This window comes from Xiphias gladius, chromosome 20, assembly GCF_016859285.1.
Source record: "Xiphias gladius isolate SHS-SW01 ecotype Sanya breed wild chromosome 20, ASM1685928v1, whole genome shotgun sequence".
In the NCBI taxonomy this organism is placed as follows: Eukaryota; Metazoa; Chordata; class Actinopteri; order Istiophoriformes; family Xiphiidae; genus Xiphias; species Xiphias gladius.
The window spans coordinates 1,376,590-1,394,514 of NC_053419.1; the positions used below are offsets into that span (position 1 = coordinate 1,376,590).

Here is a 17,925-nt window from a genome sequence, read left to right on the forward strand (position 1 = left end):
ATACTTTTCTCTTCATAGAAGGGACCAATATATAGGAGCTTGCCTCTGAAAGTTGGAGAGTTAAATAGGAAGTTTACCGACAGGAAAATGGAACACACTTTTTTAAATAGAAAGTTTGGGATAATATTTCACATGCTATCTGGACTTTTTAGAAATCTTTTGATCCAGTTGATTTTGATAATATGGTTAAATTAGGAAAAGTCCAAAATGTTAATACCTCCTTCTGTTAGAGACATACACATAACCTTCTTTTTTTTTTTTTTACCTTGTGTGGCTTATTTTTCCCTATAAAGTTAAAACGAGGCCCTTTAAAAACAAGGTGATTTATGATGGGTGGTATCAATGGAGGAAAAGATATACGAGGCTCTTGATACCTGCCTCACCTGGCTCAACTGAAACGAGCCTACTGCCACAGCCTATTGAATCTAGTGTGTTGCTAAGGAACGTAATAATGTGGACTCTGGTCCAATCACTGTTGGACAAAGTTATCACGTGCTTTAAACTGACCAACCAGAGAGAAGGTACCCTCACCACCTGTTGAAGTTTATCCAAGCTTCCACTACAACATACGTTGTATGTAAACCTACTTATTTTGGTTGCCAAACAACAAACGCTGCTAATGAAATATATTTTCAAGTCTTGACGAGTCTATTTTGGTTTCTCATATGGTAAGAGGGAGAATTTGTTAGTAAAATGCACAAAGACTATTAAGGCTGCAGTCAAGGTTAGCTAATAAGCTAAGGCTAATGTTAGATTCGTGAATACTTCTTGCTAAACCTCGCTGCCTTTGATTATTTCTTTAATACTGACAAATCCTCCACAATCATCTGAAAATATTGCCGAATTCCTACAGAAAATATTGTTACTTCATGTGTTTTAGATTGGAAATCATATATTTGATTATTTGTATTGATTTTAGCAACGTATTTTAATTTAGTGTTATTGTAATTGGCATTAGCTAGTGTTTTCTACTAAATACAGATATTCCACAATATGCTATTCCAACAAAATGCAATTGGCCAATAGTACCACCATAGAGGACCAGAAGCCATAGAAAATATATAAAACTCACTTTGATTAAAAAAAAAAAAAAAAAAAAAAAACTCCCTAGCATTCTTGAGGCCTGTACTAAAAAAGTAGGATTTGGGGTTAGCGAGGTAACTTCAAACCCTGGGTTTCCAGGTTTACGACGGTGATTCAATTCTTACCAGGGTACATCGCCATGGTAACGTCTGCTGCACAGCTAACCTGCTCCGGACCAGGTTAGGTGTTAAGATGGTATCACCATCTTTGAAAATGGTATCACCATTCGTAGAAGATCCCGCGGAGCTCGGTGTGCGGATCGTCAGAGGGTCTCTTATGAGGGGAAGAGTGTTCAGAGACCATCCAAAACCCTTTGGATCTCCCTGACGATTTTATATGAGCTACTCACATTATTGCGGAGGGCCAGCTCCTCAGCAGGAGTGTACCCCTGTATAGGAGGGCCCCCTCTTGTCCTCTTCCTTTTATTTCTTTTTTTGTCATTGTGCTTTTGTATACTGATATCATCCTACAACAGAGACTGATTGAAGCAGTAAAGACTTGTACTTGTTGTACTTAAAAGAAATGAAAGTAAGCCTACTTACAGCTTTGAATCATGTTTTTATATTTATTTTGTATTTGCTTCCAGTGCCGTCTGACACCGCCAGGGTTTCAGCTGAAATAATAAGGCGACAATTGTCATACACACCATAAGAATATATCAAAGCAACACATTAATTTAATGGAATACACAAATGTAGTTATAGACAGATTTACTCGTGCCCTAATGATGGGGCAGTGATATTATAAGCCTATTAACTTATTCATTCATACAGTCGGCAATGTTTTTGCCAGCTTTCCTTCCTGCATTTGGCAACTGTTGCTTTAAGCCTGGATTATGTTTGTAACTTCGTATTTTTGTAATATTATAGTTTACTCTTCATCTGTAAAATATGCCGCTCCACTGCGAGTTTTCGATCAGTCATATGCGGCAAACACTGCCCCTTTTATGTGAACGCGCTCGGGAAAACCTGGGTTGACTTACCGAGTTGATAACCACCGTCGTGTCGCCACTCATTGTGGTTAGGGCTGTTATGCTTAGTGAAGCCAGATAACAAAAAGATAGCCTGGGTAGGTTGAATTTGCCTTGTACTAAAGGCCTCTGGTTTTGCCTATAAAATTCTAAACTCTTGTTTTTTATCCCTGTTTGATAGTATAGCAATTGCACAATTCTCTTGCAAATACACCCGCAGAAACTATTGTAAATATGTTGTATTACAGAGATGTTTCGACCGTATCTATAAAGAAGAGTTGAAATATGGTGCAATCAAATGAATCTTAAATTCATTATATTTTGTCATAGTGTGTGGAATTAATTTCCTTCTATTCCCACATACACCACAAACCCTCCCTTTTCCTCAGAGTTCACGTCATCACCCTAACACTAAATTCTATTGTAAATTCTGACGTGAACAGTTAAATTGGTTGGAGATATTCATCCCCCACTGTTTCACAGAGGAAATCAATGAGAACCCGTTCAAGTTCACCTCCAATTCATGTGCATGTCAATGATGCCACACCGATCCATGTGCACGTGAAGAGCCATGGGACAAGTCCTGCCAGAACACCTCAGGTTAGAGATTGACTATGCTTATATTTTTTTGTCTGTCATAGTGATGTCTTTAATTTTTTACAGTTTTCAGTTATTCTTTTTTATTGTAAATGTGCACCTTTTGAAGATGAGTGCCTCATTGATCTTATGATTTTTTATTTTCTGATGAAAAGTTTTAAAACTCATTGCACTCATACCTGTTCATAGTGCACACCTGTTCTCATACATTGTAGTTATAATGCAGCATAGGAATATCTAACAGACAGTAATGACATGCTGCTGCTGCACACATTGTGTTTTAAAGGGGAAGACCAAGGTAGACAGAGGAAACCTCCGTCCTACAGCCAGGGTCAAAACTCGAGTGCCATGGATCCCACCAGGAAAGGCTTCCATACAGGACACTTCATACAAGTGGGAGGTAACAGATTTTAAGGAAAATTACATCTCAGATTGTTCTTGTTTAAGTATTATGAAAGTGCTCGTCTAGTCAAAGATGTAGTGTTACTGAAAGTGTAATTTGCACCAAGGGGCATATGCATCGTCTTGAGATCACACCGCCGCTCCCCAAACCAGAACCTGAACATTCCCACTCTGCGTTGCGATTGGCTGACCTCACATCAGAAGATGAGGAAAGGCTACACGAACGAATCAATCAGTACGAGAGGAAGATTGATAGCTTACTAACTGAAGTCAGCTCTTTGAAGAATGAGGTGCGTTTCTTCTCTGTTTCCACTTTGTACTGATCAGGTCTGTGTTGGAAGAGTCTTACCCTTATCAGGATCGTTTTGGCTTAAAGCCATAACCAGCTTTGACATATATAATTGATATTTATGGTTTCAAAAATGGTCTTTTGTGTTTAGTGTAGACCTTAGTGATGCTACACTGCTAGTTTGTTGGAAGATCATGATTTCAGTGGACTCATGTTAGGCAATTTGTTTATACTATTATCATGATTATTCTTAATATTATTATTAATAGTACAAAGTTTTAAATTGCTTAACTTTCGGGGCCTTTGCATAAAATGCAGAAAAGTCTGTTAGTTGTAATGGGGCACTCCACTGAATTTACACATGAAAGTCTGTTTACTTGTGTCACAACACAGGTAGTGCTGGTAAAAATCTTTGTTTTTAGGGGGTTTAGTCACAAGTGAGCCAGACCATCACATATGCTAAATGCCTTCAGTTGTCAGTCAACAAAAAAAGTATGCAGGCCTTACCTGAACTGCATTCAGTTCAACTAACTTTGCGCTGTCACTCCACTCGTGTTGTGTTGTCCACTCGACTGTTTGATCAAGCCTCGGGACTATACTTAAGATGGTGGTTAGGGGGTTAGGTTTGAGTTCTATGTTACATGTCGATGAGAGGCATTCAAAAACTGAGGACCAGAAACCAGCCAGATATTGGCAGGACCAAAACATGTGTCACAGAGAGTTGGAATATGCATAAATAGCTGTTTGCATACATTTGCAGTACAGCACTTTCATGCATCTATTTCTTTACTCAACTCTCTCCCCTCTCCTTAGCATCTGCCCTCAAACAAGCTCATAATAGGTAAGACCTGCTCTCCTGAAGCTTGTCAGCCAATCAATGACAAATGACAACTGTGACCTTCCCTCCCCCCATAAACAAGAACAACAATTTTTTTGTTGTTGTTTTTCTTTAGAATACAAATACAACTGAAATAACTATGCTCTCATGGATGCAAAATAATTTACATACAGAAATCTTCCCAGTTAGATTTTTTGAGCAACTTTTACTACAATCTTCACAACGTTGATCTTAACCCAGAATTCTCTCAGACCCTCTATATTGCATTGGATACTACACTGTTGTTGCCACTCTAGCATTGGTATGCTGGAACGTAGCCAAGAAAGCTAACAGATTGTGGTCTGCGTAAAACTCTTATCTTGTCACTCCTGGCAACATAAATTTCAAAATGTTTCATGGCCCATACCAAAGCTAAAGCTTCTTTCTCAGTGGTTGAATATGCTTGTTGATGTTTGTTAAGCTTTTTGAAAAAGTTTGCCACTGGTAGCTCGTAATTATTGTCACCAGGCAAAAGGAGAACAGCTCCAAATTCCTACATCACACACATCCAAAGCAAGTGCAAATAGCAAGCTTAAACCTAGAGTTTTCAGTACAGGGGGGCTGGACAAAATAGGCTTGACCTGAGATAAAGCCTCCTTACACTCATCTGACCATACCCGCATCAGTGCTCAGTGGTGCAGTAATGGCAGTATAGTTGGGAACAAAACTTAGCCAAAACCCAAACAAACCGCATGAGTTGTGTGTGGGTATAGAAAATCAACAACAGCTTGGACCTTAGCTGTTCTAGGTAACACCGCCATTAAGCCCACTTGATGTCCGAAACGTGTCATTTTGACCTTATCAACCACTCAAAGCCCATTACACTACACGCATTCACCGCACTTCACCCATTCAAATGCTTTCTACACACACACAAATTCACACACCAATTATATATTGGGGGCAATTTGGGGTTCAGTATCTTGCCTAAGGACACTTCGAAATGCGGACTGGAGGAGCCGGGGGTTGAACCACCGACCTTCCGGTTAGTGGGCGACCTGCTCCAACTCTTGAGCACAGCCACCCACTCTTTTACTCAGAGTTTGTATGACCCCCAATAACATATTGTTTGTGTGTCTGTCCACTTGTATGTTTGCACATCTGTACTATATGTTGTGCAGGTGGCACTGCAGAAAAAGGAGCAGCTGCTGGAGCGTCGGTCGGAGCAGCTGAGTGTCTCCCAGCGGGTAATCGCAGAGCAGGAGGAGGAGCTAGCTGAGGTGACCAAGGAGCTGGAAGAGACTGAGTGGGAGAACACACGATTACGCCAGTCCATGGAGAAGATGCTGGAGGAGACCGACTACAACAGGCAAATATTACACTAGACACTTTTCCGGTGCTTTACTTCCACTGTTTTTTCTTTTCACTTTTAAGACATTGGTTGTAAGGCCAGTAAGGTCTCAGACAGACTGGGCCAAGGGTAAAGATAATGTCACCTTAAAAAATATTTTACCCATGATGTATTTGTTTGTGTGGTCAAGCATTCTTGTAACAATTGTGACACCTCTGGGGCTCTTTTAGGAGTCATTTAAGAGAGTTTTTTTTTTTTTTTTTAAATTCCCAGTCCTCAAATTAGAGCCAAATATGTGTCTTGATAAATACAGCACTGATCTTTAAGACAGACTCTGTGGCAAATACTAAGAATGTCGATCTGTCCTGGTCCCTGGTTACTCACAGTCATGCTGGCTTTGTTAAGTCATGTTTTTGGAACTGATTTTATTCCTGTTATGCAGACTAGAACAAATGTTGGGTAAATCCAAGGTTAAAATGTTCAGGATAACGAACAGCTGCTCTGTCTGATGCCTCTGCAGTGAGTTGAAAGTTTCAAATTATTTTCTATTTCTCTGGGGCCTGAAGGCAGATCTGATTTTATTGCTCTTCTTCTCTGACATTATCTCTATAGAATGTCATTAATATCAAAACTAAAAAGTAAGAAGCAAAGTTAGTTTGTGTTAATCTGTACTCTTGTTCCTATGTTGTCCTTGCAGACTAGACAGGGACTGTACACAACAAGACAAAGAGGCTCTGCTCAGGAAACTGATGGAGGCTGAGGTGGACGGAACAGCAGCTGCCAAGCAAGTCTCAGCCCTGCGAGAGTCCGTTTCCAAACTGTGCAGTGCTAGTGTGAGTATTAACTCAATATTTGGCCTCATTGTGTGCCTTGTAAGATCCAACATGCTCTAGAAACCTGGGAACGTTAGAAAGCAACAGGCTGCGTTTTCTTCCATGGCAATTAAGTGGGCTTTTCGAAAAACCTACTTGATTGCCATTTTCTGACATAGTTAAATTCTCGAGAGCAAAGAACAGCACGTTTGGTTTACATAAATAACTAGACTTCATGTAAATCTTATATAATGAATTCAATGATTTGTCGGAAACAGTTTCCGCAACTTTCTTTGGTAAACCCATTTCTTTGCTCCTCTCTGTCTTTTCTGTTTCACGGTAAAGAAGCTGTCTGGCTCTGAGTCTTCAGTCTTGGCCCGTCAGAAGGAGCTGTTGCTGCAGAAATTGGAAACATTTGAGGCCACAAACCGAACACTGCGGCACCTTCTCAGAGAGCAGCATGGATCCCAGGTAGTGTTTGTGACGCATCTTCAAAACACTCTCTACATCTGCTAATACTGTACATCAGGGAGTCTTATGTTCACATGTTAAACCGGATGCACAGGGAACACTCGTCTTTTGGATGTGCGATACCACCTGATTAATTTTTGCTGTATATTTTCTGTGATCAGCCACAAATACCCTTATTTGAATGTATTTCTGACTGTGGGTCTTGTTGTTGCCTTCAGGGGAAGAAATTTTGTAAAATAACTATCCTGTCTTTTCTGGTAAAATTTCTGGGAAAGCAGCCTTTCACATAAAAACCGACACAAAAACTACACAAAGAAACTAGGGGATCTCACAGGAGTTTGGACTGGGCGATTTGGGAGTGTAAAACCAGGAGCCAGATTTACAAAAGTGTGCAAGTGTGTTCTGCAGTTCTCAATCAATTTGTGGTTGCAGGCTGTGTGTATTCAGGGCCAGATTTACTAATACAGCAGCTCATAAAACAGTCAGCTCCTGGGCTGCTCCTGGAACTAACCTCTAGATGCATTCTGGCAGTGAAGGAGTGCTCATAGGTGCAGTTCAGGTGGGTGTAGTGATTTTGACTCCACAACTTTTACTTCAACCACAGTCAATTCCACATGAGAAAACATTTGTTTACCACTTTTGAATTATAATGTTACAATCTTTAGGTCAAATTGCACTGGTAATGTAATAGAAGTCAATCTAACTTTACTGGAATTGATAAAGAGTTGGAATAATACGTACAAAATATACACAAGCCTCCACAACTGGTGGAGGGAGACAAAGAGAGAGGGTGGGGCTGGAGCAGCTGCTCCATAGTGCAGTAGGTGGAGATTGAACTGGTATAGATACAGCTGATGTTTCACTCAAATACAGAAGTAAATGCAGTGAAATGCATAAAGACATAACAATGCAGTTTGAATTTAAACGACTGGTTTTCAGAGGCCGAGAATTTTCATGACTTTGGTAACTTCAATTGAATACATAATCATTTTCTGTCAACATTATATAGGTGATCCTCCCTTAAATGCATATTTACCTGTATGATAAGTACAACTCATGTGTTTGGGGCAGAATATGTCAAATCTGCACAAAGGCTTTATATATAAGTATTTCAGGAGTGTACTTATTTAAAGGCTTTAAACATTCAGACTAAATTTTCATGATCAATCCTTTTAAAGAGGTAGATGGATTGAATCTTCTATTATGTAATTTAATATTATGGTATTGATATATATCATTATATGCAAAATTCAGTTGAGAAGCTTTTTATAGATAAAAGACAGGAATGTCTAGTTTTGGTTGGTTGAGTGAATCAAATACCTGACAAATCAAGATACTTCATTACATTGCAAAAATAAACAAATCCAATAAATTGGATTCCAGCCATTGTTGCCATAAAGCAGTCCTAATCATTTGCAGCATTGAAAGCAATATAGCCAGATATATTAAAGGGATAGTTACCATGGTAACAGTAAAAAAATACTTATGACAGTTGACAATTTTATATTGTCCCGCAGCATATTGTTATATACTATGATATTGACCAGTCCTGGTCCCTGAATGGATTTCTCATGGGAATTTTAGCAGCAATATTCAGTAAATATTTGTTAAGCAGACAAACTTTCGTGTGTGTGGACGGACTGTTTTTGAACAGATGGAGTCAATCCGACTGTCAGAGCAGAAGGACACATTGCTCAAGAGACTGGCAGACACAGAGGCAGAAAATGCTGTGAGTTTAATAGAAGACTGCAAAATCTACGTAGTTTATTTTAAGTAGCCTAAATGTATTATCTGTTCTCTTTTTTCTCTTGAAGACAAGCTGATACTTGTAAAAATGTTGGCTTGAAATTCTTTTTCCCATTTATTGTTTTTTGTCTTCATGTAAAGCACATTGAATTTTCCCCCTATGTATGATACATGTATGTGATACATAAATAAAGCTTGTCTTGCTTTTTCCTTTTACAGCATCTTGTGGTGAAACTTCAAGAGAAAGGCAAAGAAGTCAACCATCTCTCCAAACTTTTAGATACTGAGAAGGTACTGTAAACACAGCTGTCAGTATGTGTGATCCTTTTTACTCTCAAACAGCAGAGCTGACTATAAGAGGGATCAAAAACAAAGCAATATCTTACTTGGGCATTTCATGTTTTAGTTAAATAGGTCAAAGCAGAATACATATTTTCACTAATGTAAATTCTGCTGGATTTTGGGAATGCAGGACAATGCGAAGAGCACAGCTAATTTGTCCAAGAGTCTGGAGTCAACAAGAGCTCATTTACAAGGACAGCTCCGCAGCAAAGAAGCTGAGAACAACCGGCTTACTGTGCAGATAAAGGTTTGTCATGGGATCTACTCAGTCCAAGTACTTGCCATCCTGTGTAACAATCTATCTTTGTTTGTGGTGTGTATTGTAATCATGTACTTGGTAAATTCATTTTGAGTGCTTTTGTCACCAAGGCCACTGCAGTCAGACTCATTGTTGTCAATATGTGTCCTGTATATCAGTGTTAACTGTTGTCAGATACTCTAATTTGTAAATGGAAAGCACAGTAACAGTAAACCCAGCTGTAATCCCTGGTTTTCTCCTTTCCATTGGTTCAGAACTTAGAGGGAGCAGCCAACCAGCAGAAGGCAGAGATGGACAATCTGATGGACCAGCTTATGAGGCTGAAGCAGCAGGCCAGTGCAGACCGAGAGGCTCTGAAACGAGCCACACAAGTCCAGAAACAGCGGGCTGAGCACAGTGAGGACACTGCAGGCCAGCTGAGTGTCCAGCTGTTGGACATGGTAGGGCTGTGTGACAGAGTAGACAGGCTCTTCTACTGAAATTAATAAAAAAGAGAGACACATGACACATGCTTAGGTTCATATAATTACTGTTAACATTGTCCCTAGGTACTTTTTCAATTATTAAATTACTGACCATATGTTAAAGAGACACTTTAAGTAATGAACTGCTCTCCTTTTCCTCTTGCCATTGGTTGTTTCTTTTGGTTTATCTTTAAAGAAATCTCCAAGCCCCATCTTGTCACTCCCACAACCACACTTCTTCTGCACTTGTGTCTGTAACAGAATCAAACAAAAAAATTCCACGGTGCAGAAAAAGTTCATTTTTTATTCAACAGGAAAAGCGCGTGGCAGACGCGCTGTCAGCAGCTGACACCTGGCAAAGTCACCATGCTCAAGAGGTGAAAGACAGAAGTAAACTGGAGATTGAAGTGTCGCTGTTCAAAAGGTATTTGCAGCTCTCTTACAGCACCAGATTCAGACAAATATAAGTGTTTTTCCTTATAATAATCAGAGCACTATTGATCTCAAGATGCGGTCAGACCATAATTCGCCTGGTGAAATTTAAATGGGTGGTGTGGCAAAAAGCTAAAAGGGATAGGAATTACTATGAATAGGGCTGTAAACATAAATTGCATTCCTCCTTCTCTGCTGCTTGTATTATTTCACCTGCAGTTATAAAACAAGAATATAAACAAACAATATTTCCTGATTGACTAGTCAGTCTGAGCTACTCACAGCTGGAAGGCATTTTCTTTCTTGAGAAATGACCTCATCTATTAATTGTTTTTTAAGATTTGTGGACATTCCAATTAGGAAATGCCGAGCAATCTGATTGACAGAAAATGTTACTAATAATGTATAAAGCTTCCAATGTCAACATGAAATTAGCATCCCGACTGCGACTGTTTGACTATTTGGAATGCAGGGGTACGAAACTGTGGTTTCATTCTAAAAATTCGTCAACCAGTGAAAAGTTACTGCTGGTTGTAATTCAAAACTTTGCCATTTTGGTGGTATAAATGAAAATATGGTTGTATGATACAACAGCCGTATAGCAGAGCTGACCGAGCAGCTGCAGAGTACAGAGGATAAAGGCAGACTGCAGAGAGAAGCCCTGCTGGACCACCTACAGGGACTCACCACAGAGAGCACTGCTGCCAAACTGGAGAACCAGTCCCTCAAGGTGAAACACCCAACAGAACACATTGACTGAATACTAACCTGACCATACCCTGGTCAGCACTTCTACATATCTGTTAAGCTTTTGTGTCTTGGATAACATCCTTCTTATTTACATTCTTCATTCTAAAAGACTTACATTGACTAACATTACATTAGGAGTGTGGACTTTCTGGTTAATTTACAGTCATAAGTGATGACACTTAATGTAAACCTGTGTGTTCCTCTCAGGCTACAGTGTCGGCAGTGGAGGAGAAGCTTGCATTTTCTCAGTCAGAGCTTCAGGAGGTCAAAGTTTCCATTAAGCAATATGAAAACCTGCTGGACAGCTATAAGATCCAGGTATGTGAAGCATACTGTACCACTAGGAATGCAACAGATTGTGATTGTGACAAGTCTTAACCCGGTTTTTCCTTCTGTTAACCATCACTATCCAGGTGGGAAAAACACGGGCCGAGGCAGATGAGTATGGTGCTCGGTTGGCTCAGGCGGAGCGGGAGGCCCAGGCCATGCGGGGAAAGTTCGAGCAGGAGATAGAGGAGGTGCGCAGGGAGCTGCTGGGGCGGCTAGCGGAGCTGGAGCCTCTTCCTGAAGCCTTACGACTGTCTGAACTCCATTTGCAGGAGGCTCAGGACAGGGAGATCAGCCAGGAGAGACGCAGTGTTGAGCTCAGCACAAACCTAACTGATCTTCGCATGAAGGTGATAACAGTCATATACATGCAAGTTCAAGTTAGCATTACAAAATAATGATTTAAATTCCAAGGTAAAGTGCTAAATTGGAAATTAATCAGATAATCAGACCACATCAATTTTGAAAAAAACAATACGCCCATTCCAAACACTGGCCTCCATTATGCATTTTGCTTTGTAATTCAGTTAGATTCAATTCAAAATACTCTATTCATCCCTCAAGGGGAAATTTGAGGCAAGCCAGTTTGCAAAAAAAGTACACAGACAATTAATTTACACACTTTATATGCCTTTTTGAGGATTTGTTCACATCACGTCTTAATTTCACTGAATCTTAATCTGTCATCAAACACAGTTCCCAAGTATCTGTATGTCTGAATAATTTTAACATTTAGGCCGTGAAGGACTGTTAGAAGACTTTCTCTGACTGTGTTTCGGTGAGATTATATTTTCTTTAGTTTTGGATACATTTAAATCTAAAAAAGATCTGTCGCGCCAGTCTCGCCAGGGTGATCTTACTGACTTAGAGGAAACATAAGAACACCGTTGTCAGCTAGTTTTCCAGTGTGTTGATTTTTATATATTTACTATGACATCCTCTGTATACAAGATAAAAAATAAAGGATAAAGGAAAACCCTGCAGTGAGCTAGTGGAAGTGTACTGTAAATTGATTCAGCTGCTCGACCATTTACGACTACTGTCTGAGTTCTGTTAGTGAGAAAAGAGTTTTCATTAATATTGATATTAATGCTATAGGATGTCAGTCGTTTGTTGTATGTCTAAAAAAAAAGAATTGTATGTCTAACGATCTTCAGATTTGGAGTGATGTTAGAACATCTTCCTCTTAGTTTAGTTGTTTGTGTTTACTGTGCTCAGCGTATTTCCGAGGAGTACCTAATGAAAATGAAAATTGAATATTGTTGAGGTTAACTTTATGTATTCATTTTATTTAAACTGGTATTAAAAAGGTTTTAAAAGTACTATATTTATCTTGTTACAATTTGTAGTCAGACCTCATTCACAGGCCAATCAAGTTCAGTAACAGTACAGTAACAGCTCTAACAAGGACACCAAATACTTGGATATAAGTCGAACTCCGTCAAATACTTGTCTTATCTCATCTTAGGTGGAGACCCAGAGCAGCCAAATGGAGCTCTTTAGACAAAAGAACAAGGTGCTACTTGAAGAGAACAGACAACTTCAGCAGCGAGTGGAGAGTTTGGAAAGGTCAGTCACCTCTTCTGTTTTACTCTTCTGGCTTTGACACTTTGTCCAGATCAGAGGTTTGTCTAATATTGTGCCAGTTTGTCAAAATTGCACCATTAAAAGTATGCCAAATTAGCTTTTACCAGTTCCTGTTTGCAGTGTACCCATGGATGTACAGACAACTATCAGTGGATTACTTTGATACTGAAGAAAACTGAAAAGAAAATGTGATGATTCTTAGGCAAGTTATGGAGATGTACGCAGCGTTTTTTTTCCCCTGTGATTTCTAAGTGGTTTTATGGAAGTTTATTCACAGTGGACAGAGAAAATAGTGCTGTTTCTTTCACGTGAAGAAGTTGAATAGAAAGTGGGAAATCTAGGTGAGAAATTAAGTAATAACTGCTGGGAGGCCTCTCTTAAACTGATACATACCTCCTCTCCATGTGCTCGCCATGGTCTGATAAAGCTTAAGATTATCTTAAGGGCCAACTTAAACAAAGCAAGACTGGCACACATCTATCCTAATGCAGACCCTTCTTGCCCTCGATGTAAAGGCCAACCTGCAAATCATATACTGTACATATATTTTGGTCTTGCCCTAACCTTGCTTAATTCTGGACCAGTGTGTTTGATGGCTATACATAAAACAAAAATCTCTCCCAACCCTTTGTGTGCCTTATTTGGATTTATGTCAGTGTATGGTTACAGAAAGCTTTAACCATATGTATGGTTATAGCTTTCTCTTCTTTAATTGCTAGAAGGCTTATTCTTCTCTGCTGGAAGCAGCAGTCTCCACCTAGCTTCACAAGATGGATAAGAGATACTATATACTTCTCAAAATTAGAGCGTTAAATACACACTGAGGGGGACCACTCAACAATACATGAAAATTTGGACCTCTTTCTTTTCTTTCTTACAATACTATGAAAACTTACATACTCCTCTTAATGAGGAGGACCAGTAGGATAGTCCTTAAAGTGATGTAGGGACCCATCCCAGAAGGAGTGTGATTTTTGACGCAAATTGTGTCAAATTATCACTCGAATGAGTGTATATAGCATAGTTTGTAAAAAAAAAAGGAAACCATCTTAACAATATGAGACAGAGCCCCAGTTCACTGTTTATTCTAAATATTCATTGCTGTTGTCACTGTCCTTTCTTTTGTCATCATGCAGAAAGCTTGAGGAGGCTGGCAGTCAAAACAGCGACCTGCTGGTGGTCATTGCTAAACGAGAAGACATCATCCACAGCAATCAGTTCCAACTGGAACAAAAAACAAAGGAATGTTCTTTGCTGAGCCAAAAGCTGGAGGAGGCTCTGGATGATGCTCGCCAACAGGTCTGAACCTGAAAACAGCTGGATGCTGCTAAACACTGGCCATACAAAGTGTGTATGTAAGAATACAGTAGTAGATCGACATTAGTGCTGCATCAGAAAAAAATATCCTCCTCACTTATTTCAGTGAGACCTCAGCATTGACACAACAGGGGTACAGACGCAGAAGATCTTTTGCAAAAAAAATATGGGTTGTCTAGCAAAAGCCCGTTGTTTCTTTTTTTAACACAGTGCTTTTTTTTTTGAACACCAGCTTAAACTTCACTGTTACTCCCAGGGGTTTCTGCAGCTCGAGATGTGTATAATTATGAGTGTCTGCATGTGTGGAAGGTTGTGTTGTTAGGGATATATCAGTTATTTACTATTGTTCACCCTCTGTTACCCATTAATTAAATTCAGTGTGTTATATTACCTCCAGATGTCGGAGACCAGAGAACGTGCTGCTACCAAAGAACGCTTCACCCAAGCCAAAATAGTGGACTTAGAGACCCAACTCAGCAGGACCACCTCAGAAATCAACCAACTGCGACGCAGCAAAGAGGACGTAAATGCTTCCATTAATAGTTTAGTCAACACTTTGTGTGTATAAACTGTCAGCAAGTCTGTAAGATGTGAATTTATTATGCTCAGGTGGAGCGACGTTATCAGAGCCGACTGCAGGATGTAAAGGATCGCCTGGAGCAGTCAGACAGCACCAACCGAAGCCTGCAGAACTACGTCCAGTTCCTCAAAGCGTCCTACACAAATGTATTTGGAGATTTGGCCCTCAGCAGTTCTCTGTGGGCCCCCCCACCCATCTGATAGCCCATCCATCAAAAGTATATTATACACACATTCCAAAACTGTACTGTTGCTCAGGTTTGTTACTTTAAGACTTGCTAACTAGAGCTGCAGGCTGTAAGGATGACAGTGTCAGTCAGCTGCTTTGTTGCTTGTTGCATACCGCTTTGAACTGGTTAAATGAAGAGCAACAGTGTCTCCAAGAAGTGGTGTAACAAAAACACTTAGGCAAACAGCTATGCTAAGGATCTGGATGTTGGATTTGACCCAGAGACACTGAGAATCAGGATAAGAATCAGAACATGTGATTGAACAGTTTTTATGTGATTGAAAGAGCTATAATCACATAAAAACTGTACTCATAAGGACTTTAAATGAAAACGGGACAAGGCATATATTGGAATATCTTGAAAACTAGATGGTCATCTCCAACATCTTTCACGTTACCCATGCTTATTTTACCAGATGCTTTAATCCACTAAATGCATTTCTATCCTTATTATAGGTTAAACAAGAATGTATGTTTTGAGAATACTAAAGAGAGGAGATGAGAGTTATCAAGCATAAAGCAAATTATGAAATAGACGTGTTAGAAGGATGTGCAATACAAATTGTGCAAGCTTAGTGAACTGTGTGCAGTCAGGATTTCACTGCCAATTTCAATACTGAATTATATATCGAAATAAATATACATCAGAAATGCCCATCTGGGCATTTTTCTATGCAAAAATTAGTCATGACACAAAAGCTGCTGGAGTTTGGAGAGAAAGCAGTGTTGGGTATAGGAGGCATTTTGTAGTCATTGGTTTTGGTTTTCCTACAGTTTCTATGATTTCATCAGTATTTCTTGCTTGATCTTCAAGTCCAAACATCCAACACGAAATATCCTCATCCGTATTTCCAGTTTTTACTAAAGCTAATGTTTTTTGTTAGTTTTGATGGTGCCTTGTAGCATTTCAGACTGAATGTTTTTTTCAGAAATGTATCAACGGAAATCGCAAATTTCCTTTATCAAGCATGGCCAAGCCTTGCCCAGTCAGTATGACAAAAGGTAATATACAGTATCTATGACCAGAAAAAAAAGAGTTCTACTTGTTATTCTCCGCATTTACCACTATATTCTAAAAACTATTGATTTATTTATACGATTTTTGTAGCCAAGCCAGCCATGACACATTTTGTGTTTCTGTGTAGCTATGCTCTTTGATTGTATGGAGCGGAAAACATTGGTGCTATCACTGTCCGTTGGCTGGTACAAGACAGTGTGTGTCAAACAGTGATTTTGGGTTTACATTCTCACATACACTGTTGGTAGAATCAATAGTTGTTAATAGACTACATGTTTTTTCTTAACTTTCATAGAGTGTATTAATAATTTATATCTGCTGTGGATAACTTTAAAGCAGCAATAAAATAACAATGTTTTTTCATCTGAATCAAACAGACTAAAAATTAATGCTGCATGTGGTGTTTTCTCAACTCTTATTTTGTACATGTACTGAAGTGTGTAACAGGACACAACCCAGTAACACTTTTTGGTGTTACTCCACTGACATACAATTAGTGACTGGATCTTTGGTCCTGTTGACTTTTTGTAGTTATTTGTTTGTCATCCAAATAAACCGTCAATCAGAAAATCACACTTAAATCATCATTAATGTTGCCACATTGGCCCATAGAAGCTGTTCTATTATTCATTGTCTATGAACAGCCTAATCACAATAAAATGTTTCTTTCATGTTCAGTTTAAGAAGACATGTTGAAATCCACAAAGTAAAACTGAACTGCACAATAAATATGCCTCCAGGATCCCAGCAAGCCCCTTAAACAAATCGTTAAATACTCTCCAACTGATCCAGAATGCTGCAGCACGAGTATTGACAGGAACTAAGAAAAGAGATCAGATTTCTCCTATGTTAGCTTCTCTGCATTGGCTCCCTGTAAAATCCAGAATAGAAATTTAAAATCCTCCTCCTCACTTACAAAGCCCTTAATGGCCAGAAAACATCATATCTGAAAGAGCTCATAGTACCTATTACTCCACTAGAACACTGCACCCCCACAATACAGGCTTGTGGTTCCTAGAGTCTCCAAAAATAGAATGGGAGGCAGAACCTTCAGTTATCAGGCTCCTCTGTTGTGGAACCATCTTCCAGTTTGGGTTTGGGAGGCAGACACCCTCTCCACATTTAAGAGTAGGCTTAAAACCTTCCTTCTTGATAAAGCTTACAGGGCTGGCTCAGGCTTGTCTTGAACCATCCCCTAGTTATGCTGCTGTAGACCTAGACTGCCGGGTGACTTCCCATGATGCACTGAGCTCCTCCCTCCTCCTCTTCCTCTCTATCTGTACGCATTCATATGTCATCAACACTCGTTACTAAGGTGACCTCTCTCCCGTAGTTTCTTTCTGTCTCCTCTCTCTCCTCTCTCCTCCTGTCGCTTTCTGCAGGTATCTCTGCCCCTGCTGCTAGAGAGTCTGGATCTGTGACTGCAAACCACCTACTGTCCCATGATCCTGCTCAACACCCAGTGTGTCAAATATTGTGGTTATCCTCTATCATTATATTTAGTTTTATTCGTGTATTATTCACCCTATTACTTTAATTATTAGTTTTATTATTAGTCTCATTAATGTTACACATCTTTATGTTGTACCTGTACTGTGCTATGTCATCCCCCCCTCCAACCTAGCCGGTCGAGGCAGGCGGCCGCCCACCATGAGCTGGTTTCTGTTCAAGGTTTCTACCTGTTAAAAGGGAGTTTTTCCTTGCCAATGTCGCCAAGTGCTTGCTCATGAGGAAATGTTGGGTGTCTGTAAACATAACTATAGAGTATGGTCTATATGAAAAGTGCCCTGAGATAACCTCTGTTATGATTTGGCGCTATATAAATAAAACTGAATTGAATTGAACTGAATTAAACTGCTTTGATCAGATTTGGAAATACACATTTTTAGTTTACATTAGAAAATGGCAGTTGAGGATGAAAACTACGTTTCTACTAATATGTAACAGACCATGTACAGATGATCTCTTGTCTAAGTCCTTGTAGTCAGCTGATAGAAAGGCTGGAGGAATTCTCACGGATAACACTGCTGATTAAAGGGCTGAAATGCTTTTTATTCATTTCTCAGTGTTAACGGATAGGCAT

The 17,925-nt window shown here is 39.5% G+C and overlaps 1 protein-coding gene across 4 annotated transcripts; it reads left to right on the forward strand.

The window, feature by feature from the left end:
* Nucleotides 1-470: 470 nt before the first annotated feature.
* Nucleotides 471-16,641, forward strand: odf2a (outer dense fiber of sperm tails 2a). Of its 4 annotated transcripts, XM_040157986.1 has the most exons (20): nucleotides 529-668; nucleotides 2,537-2,653; nucleotides 2,937-3,050; nucleotides 3,160-3,342; nucleotides 5,340-5,527; nucleotides 6,207-6,342; nucleotides 6,667-6,792; nucleotides 8,447-8,521; nucleotides 8,758-8,829; nucleotides 9,011-9,127; nucleotides 9,394-9,579; nucleotides 9,918-10,027; nucleotides 10,630-10,765; nucleotides 10,993-11,103; nucleotides 11,199-11,303; nucleotides 11,385-11,462; nucleotides 12,581-12,681; nucleotides 13,836-13,998; nucleotides 14,414-14,539; nucleotides 14,626-16,641. In XM_040157986.1, the coding sequence occupies exons 1-20, from the start codon at nucleotides 666-668 to the stop codon at nucleotides 14,794-14,796; spliced, it is 2,418 nt and encodes an 805-aa protein (XP_040013920.1). In that variant the 5' UTR covers nucleotides 529-665; the 3' UTR covers nucleotides 14,797-16,641. The 4 variants fall into 4 exon arrangements, with proteins under 4 accessions (XP_040013919.1, XP_040013920.1, XP_040013917.1 ...); XM_040157985.1 differs by having other exon boundaries at nucleotides 471-573; nucleotides 11,199-11,462; XM_040157983.1 differs by having other exon boundaries at nucleotides 11,199-11,462.
* The last annotated feature ends 1,284 nt before the right edge of the window (nucleotides 16,642-17,925 follow it).